The 21081-nt window shown below is 32.2% G+C and overlaps 1 protein-coding gene and 1 long non-coding RNA gene across 3 annotated transcripts; both read right to left on the bottom strand.

Moving 5' to 3' along the window:
• Positions 1-1332: 1332 nt before the first annotated feature.
• LOC114405436 lies at positions 1333-7504 on the bottom strand. 2 transcript variants are annotated; one of them, XR_003665218.1, is made up of 9 exons: positions 7175-7504; positions 6069-6149; positions 4985-5090; positions 4782-4856; positions 4577-4657; positions 4277-4375; positions 3284-3344; positions 1961-2070; positions 1333-1637 (listed from the first exon to the last, which is right to left on the bottom strand). It is a non-coding gene; the product is annotated as an uncharacterized LOC114405436 (long non-coding RNA). The 2 variants fall into 2 exon arrangements; XR_003665219.1 differs by lacking the exon at positions 3284-3344.
• A 4048-nt stretch (positions 7505-11552) lies between these two features.
• On the bottom strand, positions 11553-12783 carry LOC114406293. The gene has a single exon (XM_028368964.1). It carries the CDS (start codon positions 12271-12273, stop codon positions 11887-11889), a length of 387 nt encoding a protein of 128 aa, XP_028224765.1. The 5' UTR covers positions 12274-12783; the 3' UTR covers positions 11553-11886.
• Positions 12784-21081: the final 8298 nt, after the last annotated feature.

The following is a 21081-nucleotide window of genomic DNA, read 5'->3' as shown; positions in this document are numbered from 1 at the left end:
TTTCTGTTTCTTCCTCCGAGGTTTCTATGACCAAATTGTTTATTTGCTCTTCAATTGTTGGTTCTAAGTTAAGGTTTCTTAACTTCTTTTTTAGTCTGCAATATTTACTAATGTGGCCTTGTTTTCCACAATTGTAACATGTTATTTTTTATTTTATTTTTTGTCTAGGATTTTCCATTTCTTTACTGGTTGAAGGTTTGTGTGAGTATCTCCTTCTTGGAAATCTCTTTTTATTGACTGATTTACTGTCATTGATTTCTCACCTAGAGGATTGTTTTTTCTTTTGTTTTGGACAGGCCGGTAGACCAAATTGTTCGCAGAAAGAACCTAAATCTTTCTTTGTTTGAGCCTTTTCTTTGGCTAATTGCCTCTGAATTTTGTCATCCTGACAAATTTTTAAGGCTACCTTTTGGGCATAAGAAATTAATTGACCGTAGCTTAAGCTTTCATATGGAATATCTCCATTGGCAGATTGACTACGGATTTTATCTCTAACTTTGTCTCCTAATGATCTTGGAAGACCGGCTATAAATTTTTCTTTCCAAAAAGGTTGTTGACTATCTTCTCTAGTGTAAACCCTAGTTAGGAAAGTATCTCTATACCACCTAAAGTCTGCTAAGGTTCTACACTTAAGGTTTGACAACAATTCTGCAGACCTATCTTTCCATAGTGATGGGTCGTCAATGAAGTGTTGAGCTATTGTAAAAATTAATGTATTAACAGCATCAGGAATCTCCTTATCTTCGTCATTTGTAATGACTTTTCCATTGAGATCTGTCTTAACTGCATTGTAAATCTTTGATTTTTCTTCATTTGTGATATAATTATCCCACCAACCTTTTAATTGTCCGAAAAATCCTGCCACCACTACTACAAAAAAGGCTTTCTACATCGGTTATTTGAGCCATTCTACATCAGTTTTCAACCGTCGTAGTAGCGGACGATGTAAAAAGGGAAAACTTATTCTACGACGGTCGTGAAAAACCGTCTTAGAATGTTGAACATTCTACATCGATTATAAGAGGACCGATGTAGAATGCTAATGATTCTAAGACGGTCCTACACCGAAGACCGTCTTAGAATGATTAGCATTCTACATCGGTCATCTGAGAACCGATGTAGAATGTTCAACATTCTAAGACAGTCTTCGGTGCAGAACCGTCTTAGAATCGTTATCATTCTACATCGGTCCTCTCAAAACCGATGTAGAATGTGTTTTTTTTTTGTTTTTTTAGGTAAAGCTACTTTTATTATTCAATTATTAAAGAAAATTTTTAGTTAAAGCCATTATCAAATGCCCATATATCCCTCATGAACCACTAATAGTAAATATAGCAGTAAGAAACTTTAAAAATTTGCTTCATGAAAATGCAATTATTTATAGTTAAGAGTTACCATACAACAAAGCAAACATGAGAGCAGAAGAGACAGTCTAACTTGAGCTCAATATAAACTTGATCTAGCTAGTCACCACATGCACAAAGTTGGTCAAAGGTTTTTAAAAGTTACCATACAAATAAACAAAATCTATATTGAGCCAAGGACATACGTCAAGAGAAGACAAAGCAGAATTTTGAAATGGCACAGGAGAGCATAAGACAGGTACGTCTACACTAGATAGTGAGGTCAATAGAAATCTGCAGAGTGCAGACAAAAAAACATTAGTCAGCAACACATGATTGAAAATACAAGAGTAAATATCAAATAAGTCTGATTTAATTTAGGCCAATGAAAATGACCGATGACCTTCCTAAAAGCATTGTTTAGCTTATTTCATAGTCAAGCTTGTCAAAATAATATTTTTTTTTTCAATAGACTTCACAATCATGTTTACAAATAAGCTCTCATTTTATAAGAACTTATAGAATAAATGCTTAGTTAACTTGTTTACCAAAACATGCCAAAGTCTCAATTAAAAAACCTGGAAAGGAAGCTATAAAGAATTTAAAAGGTTAGTCACCTGTAATTTAGTAAAAAGTCATATAAAGCATGTACATTGTTGTTGCCACTAAAAGCTAGCAAAGATGCTGGGCTATTATCAACATTAGAGAATGACCTTAATCGCCAAGTCTGTGTTATTTCAAATAGCAAGCACCAATTAATATAAATTATACAAAGAGAACAAAAAAATAGCACTGGAATTAATTGATAGACAAACTCACAGAACACCATAATATGCATAAAAAGGACAGCCAACTATTAACATGAAATGCAAGACAAACTCAAAGAGAAGTAGGCATTAATGGGAAGCTTGCGTACACGTTATATTGTTTAGATAAATTTGAGAGAGATTTTCGTAGGGTCATTAGGAATGTTAGGGGGGAAGGGGGTGAAATTAAATTTATTCACTGGGTGTAACACAGTGAACTGCAATTAATTGCACTTTAATTTCTTTTTCTACTGTTCCTTTTCTCTTTTCTTTTCAATATTCAGAACAAAAAAGCATATATATTGCATTGGTGGTTTCCGAAAAATCTTATAGTTACGCAAGAAAAAAATGTTCAAACAAGGAAGATTTGAATGAACCAGTTATGTGATTATGACTTTCTACATACTCTAGTCACTGGGTTTCTCACTAGTTGCTATCCTAAACTTTATTATTAATATTATTTACTTTCTAGCAACATATATATTAACTCAAAAAATGTAGATAAGAGACTAAAGTTTTACTTTAACCTAAATTAAATAACTTCTACTTTTGTTATTTTTTTAAAAAAAATCAAGACAATCGACAGAAAAGAATAATTAAATGAGACGTGAACTTTTTAACTTAAACCAATAGAAGAAAGAAAATGAATTAAAGAATCTTCATGCACGAAGAGTAGCAAGACCAAGACCATAACCTCTTTGCGACTTATTCTATCTAATATAAGTTCCTTAGCGAGGAACCTATGTCACAAAGGACATTTTGAAGTGCATTGGATTCTACCTTTGACCCAAAGAGGTCCATGCATTATAGCATTTCTTGTATCAAAATCAAAAGACACTATGGCCTACGGATTCCACCCTTCGTTTGCAAGGTTGGCAGCCAAAAAGGGAGTGAATTAAAAGTTGTATCAGAAACTATATATGACTAAGAAGTTAAGACATATATATTGGAATCCAAGAGACATTGGATCTTGTAAATATTGCAAATGTTTTAGCATGTGTAGAGCCGTAGACCGCGGGATTCCAGAATGTAAGTTACATTTCAAAAAGAGTGCAGGAAGCAAACATGGGAGTGCAGAAATTGATTCCCAAATTTAATTGAAGGCACAAAATGGAGAATAGAAATTGAAGGTACCCATATTTAATTGATTCCCAAAATTCAGCTTTGAGCTGAAAAGACTTGAACTTTCTAGTTGCTGAAACGAACAGAGAAAGCATTACAGCAAATAAACTATGATAAGAAAAACGAACAGAGAAAGCATTACAACAAATAAACTATGATAAGAAAAATGAACACAAGGGAAGAAGACAAGACAGTGAGAGGCACCAAGAATGGATTGCCCAAAACTATGATAAGCACTAGCCAAGAATGGATTGCCCAAAACCAGATGTAAAGGCACCAAGCCCACTAATCTTGGAAGAAAGATAGTTAAATTAATTTTTTCCTCTAATTTATTTGTTAAATTTAATTTATTCTTTTAATTTTTTCAAGATAACTTAATCCTCTTAATTGCTTAAATTAATTCAATTTAATTTTATTATCTAAATTAAATCATCGTCATGGAGAAATCATATTTGATGAAAATTTAACATCGTCTTATTTTAAACGATTATAAATATATTTTTAAATATGATTAATTTAATTTAGACAAAAAAGGATAAAATTAAATCAATTTTAAATAATTTTAAAAATCATAATTTAAAATTTTGAATAAAAAATTAAAACATCAAGTCAAGAAAGAAAAACTAATTTAACTTAAAAATGCTAAAGGAGGAGAATTGAATAATAAGAAATAGGAGTGGCAAGGTGGCAGAGGGGGCAAATCAAATCAGGAAAACATGAGCACATATAAAGTGGAGCCACAGGATGAAATGGAGCCACCTAAGCAAATAGGAATCTCCATGATGCCTAAACTGGTAATATTCAATTCATTGATGCAAATCGGGTTGTCTGAACTTGAGAAAAGCTCAATGCATTGAGCAGAATATGTACACCGTAAATTATGTTCATTGTTAACTAAGCACTATAGCTAGTAAATAGTAATTATCACAAGCATCATACTAAAACATCAAAAGAGCATCATGGGCAAATTTTTTCTTTAAAATAAAAGATAAAATTTCCACTTACATAGAAATGGTCCAGTTTCAACAGAGTCACCCTCCACAAGCTTGAGCTGGATGGTTACTTTCCGAAACATATATTTTCTCTTAGATCCAAATCCAGCACCTACAGTGTTCAAAAAAAGGTCACATGTTTAGATGAAAAATAACACATTTTGCAGGGCTATTAAATGGACTAACAAGAATTAGATCTAACAAAAAAAAGTGCAAAATTAGATCTAATAAGAATTAGTTCAAAAGTGATTTGTAAAGACTTCTCATCACCATGAAATAGATATGATGTAAAGGAGCTGCTCACTCCACATACCTTGCCCAAAAAGCATATTCCTTGGGAATCCTTTCTATCCTTATTTGGTAGATCAAATTTTGTGGCATTGCAGACTTCATCCTGCAGATGATGTGGCAGGAGATAAAAAATAGATTAAATATTTCTTTAAAAATAGTGTTAAAAAAAATCTTCATTAAGAAAAGTTTAACATGTTAGCATTCATAAAATTGTGATACCTGGTTACCTTAGTAAAAATAATTTTTCATTTATTTGATTTTTATGCTTCGCCTTGAAGAGTCCACATTTTGTGATACAATATCTTGCATTGAGAATAATGATGGGTCATTACAATTCACAAAATTAATACACACACACACTGGAGTACACTAATTAATTGAAGATTCAAATCCAGCAATTACTGACAAGACAGTAGGAAACACGACAAACCTTAAGATGACCAAGCTTCTTCACTGCACTAATGCTCTCCCTTGAAACAGCTCCTTCATGCCATTTTAGACGCGATCCATGCTTGAAATATTTTTCTGCACCCTTGCTACATATTGAAGAGCAAATGAATAAAAAAGAAGTTACTACATTTAGTATATTTGGTGATAACTAATTAGCTTTTGGCTTTTTCCTAGTCATTGATTCATAACTTGTCCCTAAAAGTGAGTCCCTAAAACATAATATAATATAAGATATTGTTTTTCTCCTTTAAAATGAAAACAAATAGAAAAAGAGTTAAGCACCCTGCCATTACACATTGTGAGAGGCTTAATGGTGTTGGATCGGAAATCAGCGCAGTTGTCTAAACTTTATGCATGCACTCTGTACACTTGCAACAAAATCATGGAATTATACAATCTCAAACGTAAGCACTTCTAGAATTGCCTACATTGCTGCTAAAGCTTAGGATTTATAAATCAAACTGGCCTACATTTTATTTGATTATAATTATATAAAAAAAAAATATCATTTTAAAACGTTGGATTAAATTCAAAAAATATCTTATTTTAAAACGTAAGCACTTCCTCTTATGCTTACTGGGATCATGAATCTATAGCATAACCCCATTTTAAAAGTAAGATGTCAAATACACTAATGAGCTCAGAAAGATATTTCTCTGTTTAAGATACAATACAACTTTCAAATTCCCATGAAACACTAAATCTTATCAACATCACGACCACAAGTGCTATACTATGAATCCTATGAACGGTTTGTTTTTGATATGCAAGTTGTCAATATATCCAAATAAAATAATTTACCGGGGACAGTTAGACAATGCAGCCTATATTCATATAGAGAAAAAAAAATTCTTAAATGACTATCTAAGCATTATCATCCAATTCAAAACCATGGCCAAATTCAGAAGAATTATGTCTACAGCTAAGCATAGATGTATAAAATGATAATCAATAAAATCCAACAATCAAATTATTAATGCTTACGCGATAGGTATAGAGATTTCAATGCTCAAATACACTGGAACATGATGAACAAACAGAGTGTGTAAAAATTTCAAAATTACCTGGAAAAGGCTTTGATCAGAAGCTAAGCTATAGATAATCCCACTAACAAATGCATCACCAGCAACCTTGCCCTTAAATTCCTGCACAAAAATTAGGCAACCGCCATTAGCATAAAACTGAGCATTTAGAAGAGACAAAAGAAAAAAATGTGAAATGATTGAACATCAAAGAAAACCTAGTATCAAATTTGCATTTGAATGTCCCTGTTGACTATCCTCAAAGAATGAAAAGGGAAAAGCTTATATCAAAGTACATCCAAATGAAAAATAAATTTAATTATAGGTTTTATACAAAAGGTATAAACACTTAGTCAAATAATTTATAATTTAATTATATTTTAAAATATTTTTTAAATTTACTAATTTATTGTAACCACAGTAATATTGGATCTTTAATGGAATCTTAAATATTCTAACCACTAATATTGGATCTTTAATGGAATCTTAAATATTCTAACCACTAATAATCAGTCTTTATTTATTGATAAGAATTAAATCTAGTATCAAAGATTTACAATTTTTCCACGTACTAAGACTCATTTGATAGACTAATAACCAGTCTAATATCATACTTAAAAAATTATAATAAAAAAATCAAACAATATCTTAAAAAATTCCAAAAAATAATGAATGATTTAGAATTTTTCTTTTAGCATGAAATTCTACTCGTAATCACCATTTTGCAATAAGGAAATAAACAAACAAAAAATTGCTTGGAAGATTTCTCGCAGGTAAGGGTATTAAGAAATTGCCATCAACAAGACAAAATTAAGCATAAAAAAAAGTAATTGAATTCTCGAACAGCAACGCTCGAAGTCTCGATCAAGCACATACACCATAGTAATCAACATCAACTTGTTCAAAATCAGGCAATTGCAAATTTGCAATAAGAAAATTTTAATAAGGAATTAAGTATCTAAAAACAGAAATAAGAAATCGTGAGAAAGCATGGTACAAAAATTGAAACTGAGAAAATTGATGATGAAGAAGAGTTAGCTATTTCTCTGAATCTCCTGAAAAATTGAAACTGAGAAAATTCCCAAAAGTTCAAGCCTTTCCCAACATGCCACAAATTAACAAGAAAACTAGTAGTCTTTTGATTTCACCTGTAGGCATTTCTTTTTCCTTCTTTCACACCGGAAACACGCCAAAACCCAAATAGGATGTAATGGATTTGGTAAGTTCCTTGATTCTATTCCAAAGAGCTATTTGGGGGTGGAGATTTCATCGCGACAGGGGTTTGGGTTTTATGGGGGTTAGGGTTTTTTGTAGTTTTACTGGAGGAGAGGGGAATGGGGGTGGTGGTGGTACCAGGGAAAAGGTGGAGAAATGTAATGGAAAGAGGAGAGAAAAGGAGAAGGAGAAGACAACTAGGGAGTGGGGAGAGGAACAGACGCCAGCTGGGAAAGAAAAGGAACAAGTGCCACATTTGCGAAAAGAAGAGGAACAGACGCGAGGGACACATTAAAAATTAAAATGGTAAATATGATGTCGTAAAAAGAAGCTTTTTTAGTAGTGCACTAAAATATCTATAATGGTTTCTTCCGAACATTCATGGGAGGTTTGGTAGGCTGTAGCTACCATGGTCATATGTTGGAGTGTATTCATGATGTTATACTCTGTTTGTGCATCTATGTTCCATTCATAGATATTGTTTGCACTAAAACTCTTAAAATTGTTTTCACCTCTTTCTTCTAATAGAAGGTCAGGGACAGTTGGGCGTTGATAATATAATTTAGAAGGTGTTTTCCAGTGTTTGAAATTAATTGGATTTATATTCTTTTCTGCTACTGATCTTATCTCAGTTGCATTGTCGGAGTTTTGGTCACTATCTTCATTAATAACATTAATTAATTTTGAGGTACTTCTTGTTACCATTTAGGAAGTATTTTCCGAAGTTTGGGGAGTTTATGGAATGACCTTAAGTAAACTACCAATTTTGTTTAGTAATTCACTATGGTTGTCTCCTTCTCCTTCAATTAAGGATTTAGTTTTTCTAAGTTCCCTAATTTTCCGTTTAGCTTTATCACTAACTTTGAACGGCTTGAATAATGGTTTTTCAATGGGAATGCTCGGCGAAGCTTCCTCAACTATTTTTTGTTTAGGAACGACCTTAGTTTTAATGGTTTCTCCTGAAACTTGTAAATATTTGTTGGTGTAATTTGCCTGTTCCATTAGGCTCTTAATGTCTTTGGAGGTTACTTCCTTGTTGACATCTTTGGTTTTGAATGGGACTGCCATGACAGGCTTATTGTTACTATCTTTGACATTTGGTAGTTGATATTGTGTTGTGGGAGGTAATTCTGATTGGATTAACTCACCATCCTTCATTTGCCAGTTTGTTATGACATTTGTTGCTCGATCACCTATGATGTCTTGTTTCCATGGGTAATCTATATGCTTTCTGATGGTATAAGCATTGAATCAATCAAAGAAAAGGACATTAATTTTGACTCTTTCGACAAATTCATAGAATTTGTCTTGGATCTGTCTTCGGTTTGCACCCTTGTAATGTTGGAAAAACCATCTCCTTTGAAGTTCATTCTCTGAAGAGTAAAAGTCTTTCCTAAGGGTTTCCTTATCAATGCTAAAATGGTCAGATAACATCATAAGGTTCCATAGAAGAATAAGTTAGGGATTAGATTGACTTTTGGTCGTCCTCCTACTCTTGGTTGTAAGTTGTTCTAGGTATACTAGAAGTAGTATCTAATCCAGATCCAAGAAAGGAATCGAAATATGAATGTATTATGAAAGAAGAGCTTAAAATATTCAGCGAATATATATATATATATATATAACAATAACAACAGTCACATGTAGAAAATAACTTCATGTTAATCTATAAATATATATAAAAAATAAGATATTTTGGTGTAAACATTTTTATGCACATTTTATTCCAATAATTACATTCATAAGTTATTATTTTATCGTTATAACTACCTTCACAAATCACCCATTAACTTTTATTATTTTCCTTTTTATTTAAAAAAATAAAAAAAACAGTTAAGCACGGAGTCCCTATTTTTTGCTAATACTAAATAATAACGGCCACATATAAAAAATATAACTGCCTCATGTAAATAAATTTTGACTTTCTTCTATTTTCCATCCAGAAATTTTGCATGGCCTATCAATCCCATTTCTATAACTACATGTAATGTTGGGGCAAAATATCAAAGCTTGATCCTTACAAGATATCTTCCGAGTTTGAACAAAGTGCCTAGTCAAGGAATCTGTGATCTCGAAAATCTCTCAGTGGATTCTTAATGATGATATGAGCCATTTACTCAGAATGACCTTTGGAATTTTTGCTTTTTCTAACCATGGTATGATTAATGGATTGACATTATTAGCGTACGTGTGAACTTTGGTGCTTTCTATTCTGCTTGTTCCATCATTGCGTGCCCTACGATTCCTTTTTGTCACAATTTTTTAATTGAATATGCTTTATAGATAACCGTCCAATCTTGTTTACAGGTTCCAGTGGATGACGATGTTGATGATATTAGACTGATGTTGCTTTAGCAAAGTTATTAATTCATTTCAACTAAAGCAAGACAAAAGGAGTAGATAAATAAGGCGTCACTAGGAAACAATTCTTAGGTCAAAATTCTTTTACGCACTTTTTCATGGGACTTCGGAACCACCTTGCACCTGGCTTAGTTAGACCTCTTGGAAAGAACCCTCTTTACATGTCTCAAGCTTCACTCAGAATTAATTATAATACAAATAACTTCCTGAAAAAGAAGATCGACCACCAGCAAGAATCACAAACTTAATAGATATGATGATCGATTTCCCAATAAATTGAAGGACCATTCAATCTGGATAACACATGCATGAGTATCAGTTTTTATCCCATAAAATCACAATGCAACTATAAAAAAGTAAAAAACAACTATTTATTGCTTTATCTTCACTTGAAAAATTAATTAGTTATTTGTTCCCATGAAGCTAATCCAAACATACTGTTTGTTCGATTTTATAGTTGATTTCTATTTATTTATAGCTAAAGTGAAGATTATGTACTAGTACTAGTATTACATATAGTCGTTGGATTCCCTGCTCAATGGGTAATTTTGGGATAAAATTCTTGTACTCTGCTGGTCAAAGGATTATGGAAAAGTGGAAGCCAATTGAAGAATGTATATTCACTGATTTCCAGGATATGGCTGGTAGTGGCTTTCAAAGTGATGGATAGAAGAGGCCTAGATACACGAGCATGATCTTGTCTATGAGCTGTGGGGTAGCGACGTATCATAATTAACAAGAAACTTTCAGCAAGCATCTTGAATGGTTTAATTTGTCTTGGGCTTCACAAAACATTGAAAATTGCTTGTGCATGGCCTAATTAATTGCAATCATCAACCAACATCGCAAAAAAGTTATTTAATTTATAAATGGTTATTCTAACATTAGTTAAAATAACCAAGTGATTGAATAAAAATAATTAATATATTAAAATTAAAATTAAATTGTTCTAATATTATTCAAATTCAATCTTCAATAAAAAATAATTTTTAATTAAATTTTATTTATCTTTTAATCAAATTTCATATTTGTCATAATCTCTTTCCTCTCGCACTTGAAATAATTTTTAGACTACTCGTCTCTTTCATTCTCTCACAAATTTCATACTATTTTGTTAGGCCACGTACCTTTTTGTCCGTTTGCCTAATTCAAAAGCTTGTAACTCTGACTCAACAACTGTTGAAAAGGGTAAAGGACCAAAGGTAAACTGCAAAATTGGCGAATTTTATCGTAATGTCAGATTTATAATCATATAATGACTGTGCTTTGAAAAAAAATGCCTAACTATCTTTAGCTTAAAATTAAAATTGCGTTAGTAGCAAAGGAATAATGCTTGTTGTTTTTATAATAATAAAAAAAATAATGCTTGTAACTCCTTTGTTCTCAGACAAAAAAAAACTCCTTTGTTCATAATGTAAAAGACAACTTTACCAAAACAAATATTTATTAGGCGGAAAGAAAGTGAGATATTTGAAAATGTGCATGATTTAAGTTTTGATTTCCTTTCAATAAATTACAGATGCATAAACATATGCAATTGCGTAATAATAAAGGTTAATTTAGTTGATAAAAAAATAAATTTATATTCTAATAAGATGTAAGTTTGATTTTCTTTGCCAATAAGATTTTATTCATCTTAATTTTCAAACTCAGTGAGCAATCCTTTTCTAAAAGTTTTTTTAATATTTAAAAACTAGTTCAGTAATTATAATAAGGTGAAATTGTTTATAGTTCGAACCTGTCCAGTAATATTTTAGATGAATCTCTTCTAGAAGTCTTGACATACCATATTATATACCATGAGGCCTTGTCTATTAATATTTAGAGTTTCTCCGTTCTACCACTTTTTTATGACAAAAAAATATTTTTCTTTTCAAATCTAAGAGAATCATAAATTTGTTATATATAAATCAATCAGCATTCTGAAAACAATATTGACAACAACATAACTAAAGAAAGGATAGTTGGTCATTAATCAATTTCGGGTAATGATGGTGAGGAAATAAATAAAAACCGACTATCATATCAGGACCATGACAAAGTAGAACTAGATACAATGTATTCTTATGAATCAACGATCAAGGTTCACAATTCAAACCATAATTTAAACCAATGCTTATATGAGAATCTCAATCTCTACTCAAACTCCAATACCAAAGTGGCACTGTGTACAAATGATTAACTTCTATTTCCTACTAATGAACATGTCAATGGAAACCAATAAAGCATACCATTTTTTCTCTAATATACATCGATCTCTTGCATGTAGAAATTACAAGCATTCCTAGAGAGAACTTTCAGAAACTGAACTGGGTCTCTCCCTAGATGAAGAAGAATGTAAGAACTCAATACAATCTTCAACAGCTTTGGCACGATGTGAATCAGGGGGGTCTGACACAGAACGTGTTCTGACCAAAGAGGATGAAGAAACCTTCCTAGAGGATCTCCTTCTCATGGAAACAACTCTTATAGCACTTGCCACTTTTGCTCCAAGTTGCTGCAAGAATCTCACAGGTGAAAATTTAGGGTCTTTTGGAAATCTGAAAGTCCAAGTTCCTGTGACCCTCTTCTTGTTTCCACCACCACCAACACTTGTTTGCTTGAGAAACATGATTGGTTTCTCATTAAAATCAGGAGTGTAGCACACCTTTTCAGTTGTTCTCAACATCATGAGAAACAATATAATAAAATGCAAAAAAAAAAAAAAAACTCAACAATTTCAATGTTTGTATCTATTTGTTATGTAAGACAGAAAAACAGAAAGGAGACAGAGAGGGAATAGCAGTAAAAGGGGACAATATAAGACAGTAAGACACTATTGTTTGTCACAGGAGTGTGTATATATATAGATAAACTAATTTAAGGAAGCAAAGGGATAGTAGCTAGCTAGGTTCAAAGTTAAAGCCTAGAGAGTGATGTTTCAGGAACATATAATTAAAGACATAGATAGGGATGTTTCAAACTCATAGCTTCAACTTGATGACCTTGAGAACAAGCAATCTTATACCAGAGGGTTAAGTGCATATAAAATCATTCATATGTGATATACGTACGTGCATGAGACATGCACACATGACACATGGGCCTATTACGGAATCTAACACATTACCACATTTATTGTGGGTGGTAGGGGGGTACAATTATTATGCTATCTGTGGCTGTTGTGTTTTATAGGCTAACCATAAGCATGAACTATATGATGTGAATTGTGTAGTATGGTTAGTAGATATTTATATTGGTTAAGTATTCAATCGCTCGTTGGAAGAGATAAAACTCTTAAACAAATTTTAATATTTTAGAATATTAGTCAATGATTTTAGGTCTAAAATATCTTAGATTTACCAAATAAAAATATATGTAAATAAGAACAACAAAATATTGAATGACCAACATGTTTTTAGTTTCAGTGATATTATATTTAAATTTTTTAAGTAATATTTTAGATTTAATGAGTCCGATGGATAAAAAGAAAATAAATAAATAAAGAGATTATACTAAAGTTTATTGGCAAGATTTTTTGAAAAAAATTATTCATAAACTTTGCTAATAAATAATACTTCACACAAATATGATTGTGAAAAAAAATAGCGAGTGTGTCCTTTTCTTTCTCTTATATCAAGAAGAGAAAAGGGAGTTTTGGTCAAAAGAAAAAGTAGGGGAGAAACGAAGAATGAAGAGGGAGACAAGAAAGAAACTGTTGAGGAGGTTAAAAAAAGTGGTAATGGATAGATATAGAGAAGAAGGAACCGATAGATACTCTTCTAATCGGCGTTACTTTTGAGGATGTATTTATCGCAGGGTCTACTTGCTTTTTTTTCTGTATCTGAAATCTAGATATAAGGGCCCCAATATTATGTGCAGTGAGAGAAAGAGAGGAGAGGGAATATATTTGAGTTTGACCGTGGAGTAGGCGTAAGAAATAGGGCATTGGTTATTTATCTTTTTTCTATTCTCTGGTTGGACTTGGACATTCACAAGACAAAAAATGTGGCCCATATATGGCCTTCATAGTCACAGTCATATCTGCCAGGTCTTTATTTTCTTCACATATCATTAATTATTTTTTATCTTTTTTTTTACGGTAACACTATTGTCATATTAGTAGGTAAAAAAAAAGTATCCAAATTTTATACTATGGATTGCATTTGAGACTTTTTTTTGTGTTTGGCAAAAATTAGTTGGCAATTTTTATTTTACAGAATTCATTGGTAGCATTTATGATATTAAATTTAAAAATACACATTGGTGTAAGTATCGGTCGAGAATGAAATGTATTTTTATCAAATGTGATGATTATGAGAGAGATTACTATTCAAGGACATCTTGTTTCAGTGTCATTCCTAACAATGATTTAGTCTACACTATAAATTATTCATATTTTTATACAATATTTGCATTTAAGAATGATCGTTAGAGTCATCAATTTATATATATACATATATACTAAAAATACAAATATCATCACACTACTAGAAAAAGTGTTTTCTACGACAATGAAATGACAACGGTTCCCCAAGAACCATCTTAGTATATTGGGCTATGGCAATTTTGTAAATATGGAATTTTTCAATGAAGACGATTATACGAAAATCGTCTTAGAAGGTTGTCCTTCTAAGACGATTTTTAGAAAACCGTCTTAGAAGTAAGTGCCTTTTACTCTCTTGCTTCTTACTCTATCCTTCTCACTCTCACTTTCATTTGATGACTGTTATGTTTTGAAAACCCTAATCACCTTCCTCTCCTCTAACCCCTACCTTCGCCTGGTATTCCTCTTCTTCATCCCCCCCCCCTAATCCTCGTCGGCCTCTACCTCTCTCACATCCACTCCCCAGAGCCATCGCTCCCCTCGCGGGGTTCAAAGCCATCCTCCTCGCACGGTCGAGATTCGTGATGATATGGAAGGGAAATGGGAGAGGATTCCCTTGTCGTGGGAGATTCTACAATCATCGCTAGAATCCTGAGGCACTGTCTATTGGGACTATTGAACTCTCAGGATGTGAAGGACGCAGTGTGGTGCTTGTACGTTCGCACTTCACACGATTTGGTGCCATAGGCGTACTCGGGACAAGGAGTCTCATCCAGCTTGATGTTAAGATTCGAGAGGCTACCAAGGCGAATGCCGCCACTAACTCGAACGCCAACACCTTCATCATTTGACATGATGTCATTGAGCCTCTACTATTAGAGGTCGACTAGATTTACCATCTCGCCTGTGATGTAGCTCCATGTGGAGCTTGTAGGCCTTGGATCGTCTTCATCAATGGAGTCCTTTGCTTCTTGAAGTTTAATGGCAGCGGAGTGAAGAAAGAAGAAAGATGATTGGAGACGCCACTTCAAGGAGAAGATAAGTCAAGAAGAAGCTCACCACCATAGGAAGACATGGATAAGAGCTTAAAGGTAAGAGAAGATGAGTGGAGAAATTCCTATTCTATTTCTATTTACTCTTCGCCGTCTACAACACAAAAAGTTTTGGTAACTTACTTACAAATTGTATCTTAAATAAAAGAAAGATCAACATCCTTTAAGCTAAGACTAAGGAATAAAAGAGGTCTGAACTTTGAAGTGAAATTCTCAAATGATCAAAGTTGAAAAAATGCACACACATGACCTCTATTTATAGCCTAAGTGTCACACAAAATTGGAGGGAAATTTGAATTTCTATTCAAATTTTACTTGAATTTGAAATTGAATGTGTGGAGCCAAAATTTCACTAATTATGATTAGTGAATTTTAGCTATGGTTCAGCCTACTAATCCAAGATTATCCACTAAGTGTGCTTAGGTGTCATGAGGCATGTAAAGCATGAAGGACATGCACAAAGTGTGACTATATGATGTGGCAATGGGGTGTAGCAAGGAAATGCTCACCTCCCCCTCTAAAATTTACTTAATGCATGTGAAATTACATGAAGGACATGCACAAAGTGTGACTATATGATGTGAAATTACCTCCCCCTGTAAAGCATGAAGGACATTTCACCTCCTAACACACACATCAAATATTCACTTAATGCATGTGAAATTACAAAACTACCCCTAATATAAAAACTAGTCTAGGTGCCCTAAAATACAAAAGCTAAAAAATCCTACATTTCTAGGGTACCCTACCTACATTATGGAGCCCTAAATATAAGACCCAAAAATAATGAAATCTTAATCTAATATGTAAAAAGATAAGTGGGCTCACACTTAGCCCATGGGCCCGAAATCTACCCTAAGGCTCATGAGAACCCTAGGGCCTTCTCTTGCATATCTGGCCTAATCTTCTTGGAGTTTTCTATCCAATGCCCTTGAGGGGTAGGATTGCATCATTCCCTCCCCCTTGAAAAGGATTTGACCTCAAATCCATAGGTTCTTGAAACTCTGGGCTTCTTCCCTCAACACTTATAAAAAGAATAAAAACATATATATTAGTGGCGTTTGGTATGTTGGAGTAAGGTAAGGTCTGAAAACTCATTTCCTGGGCATTTTCCCATGAGGGAACATGGTTCCTCACCAGCTCAATGAGTGGTGCTACAAATATAGACAAATAAGGGACAAACCTTTTGTAAAAGTTTGTTAAGTCATGGAAGCCCCAAATTTTTCTTATACTTGGTAGAGTGAGCCACTCAGGAATGACATTTATTCTCTTAGGGTTCGTGGGAACCCCTTGATCACTATTTAAAAAATTAAGGAAAGTAATGCAATAAAACATACCTTTTTATGTATTTTCATGTTGATTATTCCTACCAAAAAGTACGACAAACCTAAGGTGTCCCATATGAGCACCTAAGTTTGTATTGAAACTAAAAATAAGAACAAACCTACCTAATGAATCCCTATGTACACAAATCATGAAGATGTTTGGTGCATGAGTGATTCTAAAAAAGAGGGTTGCACCATTCAACACATTCATCATACCACCTATTGGATCTATTGTAGTAGTTAGACATCCCTTATTCAAATGTTCTTCCTTTTCTCTTTGATTTGTTTGTAGATGCAACACAAGTAATAATGAAAGAGAATGATGTTGAAGTTGCATTAAGGGCTCTTGAAAGTACACTTTTAGAGGTAATATCTCAAACTACTAAAGAGGAACAGGAATATCAAGCAAAACAAAAAATTTATGAGAATGTAAGTTGAGAATCAAATCCTAGAATGTCATGGTTCCTTCATTCTCTCTATTTTCTTATATTTCACTCTTTCTCAAGTTAAAGAAAGGTGTCTTTAATGAGCATGATATTAATGAAAACAAAACAATTGCAGGATCTGACCTTATGTCCTTACAAATATTTAACTAGTGTCAATTGTTTTAAAAGTTTTTTATAGACTTTGCTTCATAGGTTACATATACAACCAAAAATCTTAAAATTATTTCACTAACAGAGAAAAGTAGAGTCCTGACCCCATCAATATAGAGGTGATATACTATATTCATAAAACATAATAAAAAAAGAAAAATTAATTTTGTAAATTTTATTACCAAAGACAATGTTATATTGCTCCTCTCCCAAATTTTAGTATTAGTTACTCTAGTTCATGTGATCTTAGTATCATTAATCACTTAAAGGATTTTAATTGCTTAGCAAAATTGGAGCATATGAGTTAACATGTGGTTTATACTTTGGTTAAAATGAAAACTTGTAGGTACCTTAAGCACTTGGGTTGTGAGATTAACATATATGCGGAATTTCACTTATATATGTTGATGACAAGGTAATGATACAATCTCTAAGCTGCTAGTGTTGTTGGTACCATTGCATCTTGAATTTTCTCCCTTTTTTCATCCTTCTTTGTTCACATGATTCTAGTTGCTTTTGTTTAATCCTTTCAATATTCTGTGAAGGATATATAGTATCAACGCTTTAACAATTGACATGAGGTTTGTGTTAATCAAAGCATCGTATTTAATAGACCATATGTACTTATGTTGTATCAGTAGCAGTGGCGTTTCCTAGTTAAGTAAAATGTATTTGGAGATGGCCATATGGGTTGAATGCTTCTAGTATTGCCCATGTTTATGAATATATTACTTAAGTCTAGGTCAATATATGGCAGCTCCTTCTCTAATAAATATTGTGAATTTTTCCAATGATCTTTCCCTTTTATGGTTAGTTTGGTATGGAGGTAAAAATGGGGTTAATAAATCTTGATTCATTGATTTTATTTGTAAAATTGTATTCAAAACTGATCTATAAAGTGACCCCCATTTTTTGGATAAATACTAATATATTAAGAGTAATACTCTCAATGATTGAGATTTGATTTTAAATTTAATCCAATGGCTTCTATGATTATTCAGTCAATGTGATATACTATCATTGGATTGAGTGTAATACTCTATTTTTGTCACATTATGCTATGCCTAACTAACCCTTAGCATGCAAGAAATTTTTATCATATGAAAATCAAATCAGTGCTTAGCATTCAATGGGGATATGTATTGAACAATGTTTTTATATAATATTATTTGGGATTCAAAAATTAAAATCCTTGATCTAGTCACCCCTGTTACTGTTGATGGATTGGTAAATGCACCAATGTATCCCAAATAGTAAAGTTAAAACAAAAGTCCGAGTATCGTATCCACAAGGATTTTGTTTGTACTTAGATAGATGAATATTTAATTAAGAAAATATTTGAAAAAGGTAGTAGAAAACAATAAATTAAGTTGTTCAAAATTAAATCAAACAAGAAAAAGAATTAAACATGAATTTAAATTAATTAATTAAAGACAGAAAAGATGAGAAAATCCAATAATATTGTAGAAGGAAATTCAGAAGATGAGAATGTTGGAAACTTAGCCTACCAAAGCTACTCCTTGACGTAATGTTAATGATTTTTCTCTATTTATAATTATTTCAATTCACACATGCATCTACTACTAGTATACTCTAACTTTGGTTTCCGCACGAAAGAGCCTAATTTATCTATTTTCTCTTCCAAATCCCTTTGTAGAGCTAAAATAGTAAATTGCATTAAGAATAGAGGTGTATAACAGGCTAAAAAAATATCAACCTATCCCTAGTGATGACTTTATTTAGATACCCTTTTTCAGTTCTATTAGAAAATAATCTTTCCCAACACTACCCCTAAAACTTACCATACAAATGGGTGATCAAGCCACAAGCAATAATATTAAGCACAAGAAAGGATAATGCAAAAGTAATATTCATAAATAGATAGGGAGAGAAATTACATCAAAAGTAGTTAGCTGCCAAGTTCCCAACAAAGAGATTTTAGCCTCTTATTGTCATGAAGGCTTTACAATTGCAAGAAGGGAATATTTAGTAAAGGGGAAAAGATAAGAAAGGGAATGGAGGGAAGGGATGACTCTCATTGCTTGCTTCTCCTTTTGTTAGCCTTTGCCTTCTATAAGGTTGGAATTTTTGTGTGTCTTTTGCTTCTTATCTCTTCTTCTTTTATAGGTGCAGATTAGTGGGCTTCTGAATTAGTTTGATTTCCTTAATTAGTCCTTCTTTCCTTAATTATTTTGTTTTCCTTAATTATTTTGTTTTTCGCTTTCCTCAATTAGTCTTCTTTCCTTAATTAATCTTTATTTCCTCAATTAGTCTTTTTCCCTCAATTAATTTGTTTACTTAATTAACTTGTTTTCCTTAATTATTCCTACATTTTTGGGCTTTATTTTACTCATTAAGCTTCATAAATCCATCACTTTTAATATTCTCTACACAAAAACTTAAATGATGTTAATTTAACAGTTGATCAAAAAGGAAAAATTAGAAGAGAAAAATTACACATTCCTTTATAATTTAACCCCAAAATATACTCATAATTAGCAGTTATCAGTTACCCCATGATTTTTCAATTGCTATCAAATCTTTTCTTTTGTTAAGTATTATCTTATACTGGAAAGTTTTCAACTAGATACTAAAATGCATTGAGGTAGATTTAATCTGTTTTATTAATTGGAACTTGCTTTATGTGGACATAACCTTTAAACTAAGCCATTCACATAGTACATATCTCTTCATCCTTCATGTCTGGGGGCATCATCCTTTGTGATTTCTTTTATTGGTATCTTAGGCACATGAAAGAATTCCTTCAAGTAAATATAACTAGGTTCTGTAAAAAAAAAAGAAGTAAATATAACTAGGTGACCTTAGGACTTCTTTGTATTAAATTAAAAGTTTACCAGTGTGAAAGCTGTTGCTAATTTAATTGGTAGAAAGTTGGTATGTTCATCATTCTCCCAAGCTCATATTTTAATTGATAAACAAGTGTTAGTACTATAATTTCATAATTATTCTATCAGGTATTTGTTGGCATGTCGTTAAGAACATATTTAGATGCGGTTTGGAAGGATGGAAAGGCTCTAATTGATCCTTTTACTTTGGTAATAAACATTCAGATACTTCCTCTGTCGTTCTGCCTAATTCATTGTATTTCATAATTGAACTTGTTTTATAAACCTTACTTTTCTATAAAGTAATGTTAAGATAAGACTTAAGTGGGTTGTAGATGGAAATTGGAGGTTTGAGAATTCTAGTGCTGACCAACTAGTATTGTATTATTGATTAGGCTAGAGTAAATTCATTGTAATTTGCTAGTAGGAAAATAACCAATTATGAATTTTTCTTTATTTTTAAAATTTTTCATATGATTTTTTATTTTTCAGTGTTTTTTGTTATCGGTTGGACCTAGTTGTAAAGGACCATAGTTCAACTTCTTTCTTTTTTTTTTTTACTTTTTGGACTCTTTAGTTTTTGAATAAGCATAACCATTGCAAGTTGTCAAATAATTTAATAATATCATACTAAGACGGTTCCGAAGGTCGTTCCTACACAGGATCTCGTGTTGGATCTGGCACATGCTCAAGCTCCTCTAGAGCGGGTTCTGAAGCTGGTTCATATGTAGGGTCAGGATCATACGATGGTAATGGAAAACAAATAAAATCATGCATGCATGTGAGACAAACCATATTATATACAATCATATGAGGAAAAGAACATGTCAGTGTCATTGTTAGTTCACTAGAATTATACCTTATTATGCAAAAAATAAGTTTACACTACTAGAAAAAAGGTTTTCTAAGACGGTTCTCAAGCACATTTTACGACGATTCCCAAATCTTCTTTGAAGTTGATATCGTGAAAAGTACGATGATTCCCAAATCTTCTTTGAAATTGATATCGTGAAAAGTGTTCACTTTCCACGAAGGTTTTACAACCGTCTTTGTTTGTCGTTTTCTAAGACAGTTTTGAGTCAAAACGGTTTCAAAATATCTTTTTAAAAAAATTGAGGATTCTAAGACGATTTTCACAAAAATTGTCTTAGAATGTCTTTTTAAAAAATAAATAAATTGAGGATTCTAAGACGGTTAACTGTCTCAAAATGTCATTCTGAGACGATTTTTCAAGGAACCATTTTAGAATGTCTTTTTTTAAAAAATAAAAATAAAAATTTAGGATTGTAAGACATTTTTTCAAAGAACCGTCTTAGAATATTTTTTTTATAAAAAAAATAGTTTTATTTGGAAA

The sequence above is a fragment of the Glycine soja genome, chromosome 3 (assembly GCF_004193775.1).
Source record: "Glycine soja cultivar W05 chromosome 3, ASM419377v2, whole genome shotgun sequence".
NCBI lineage: Eukaryota > Viridiplantae > Streptophyta > Magnoliopsida > Fabales > Fabaceae > Glycine > Glycine soja.
Note: the sequence above shows the minus strand (reverse complement) of the source record. Positions and strands in the feature narration are given on the sequence as shown.

What these genes read in the sequence shown, in the direction of transcription:
- LOC114406293 (XM_028368964.1), bottom strand. Translation starts at nt 12,273, where the DNA reads ATGATGTTGAGAACAACTGAAAAGGTGTGCTACACTCCTGATTTTAAT.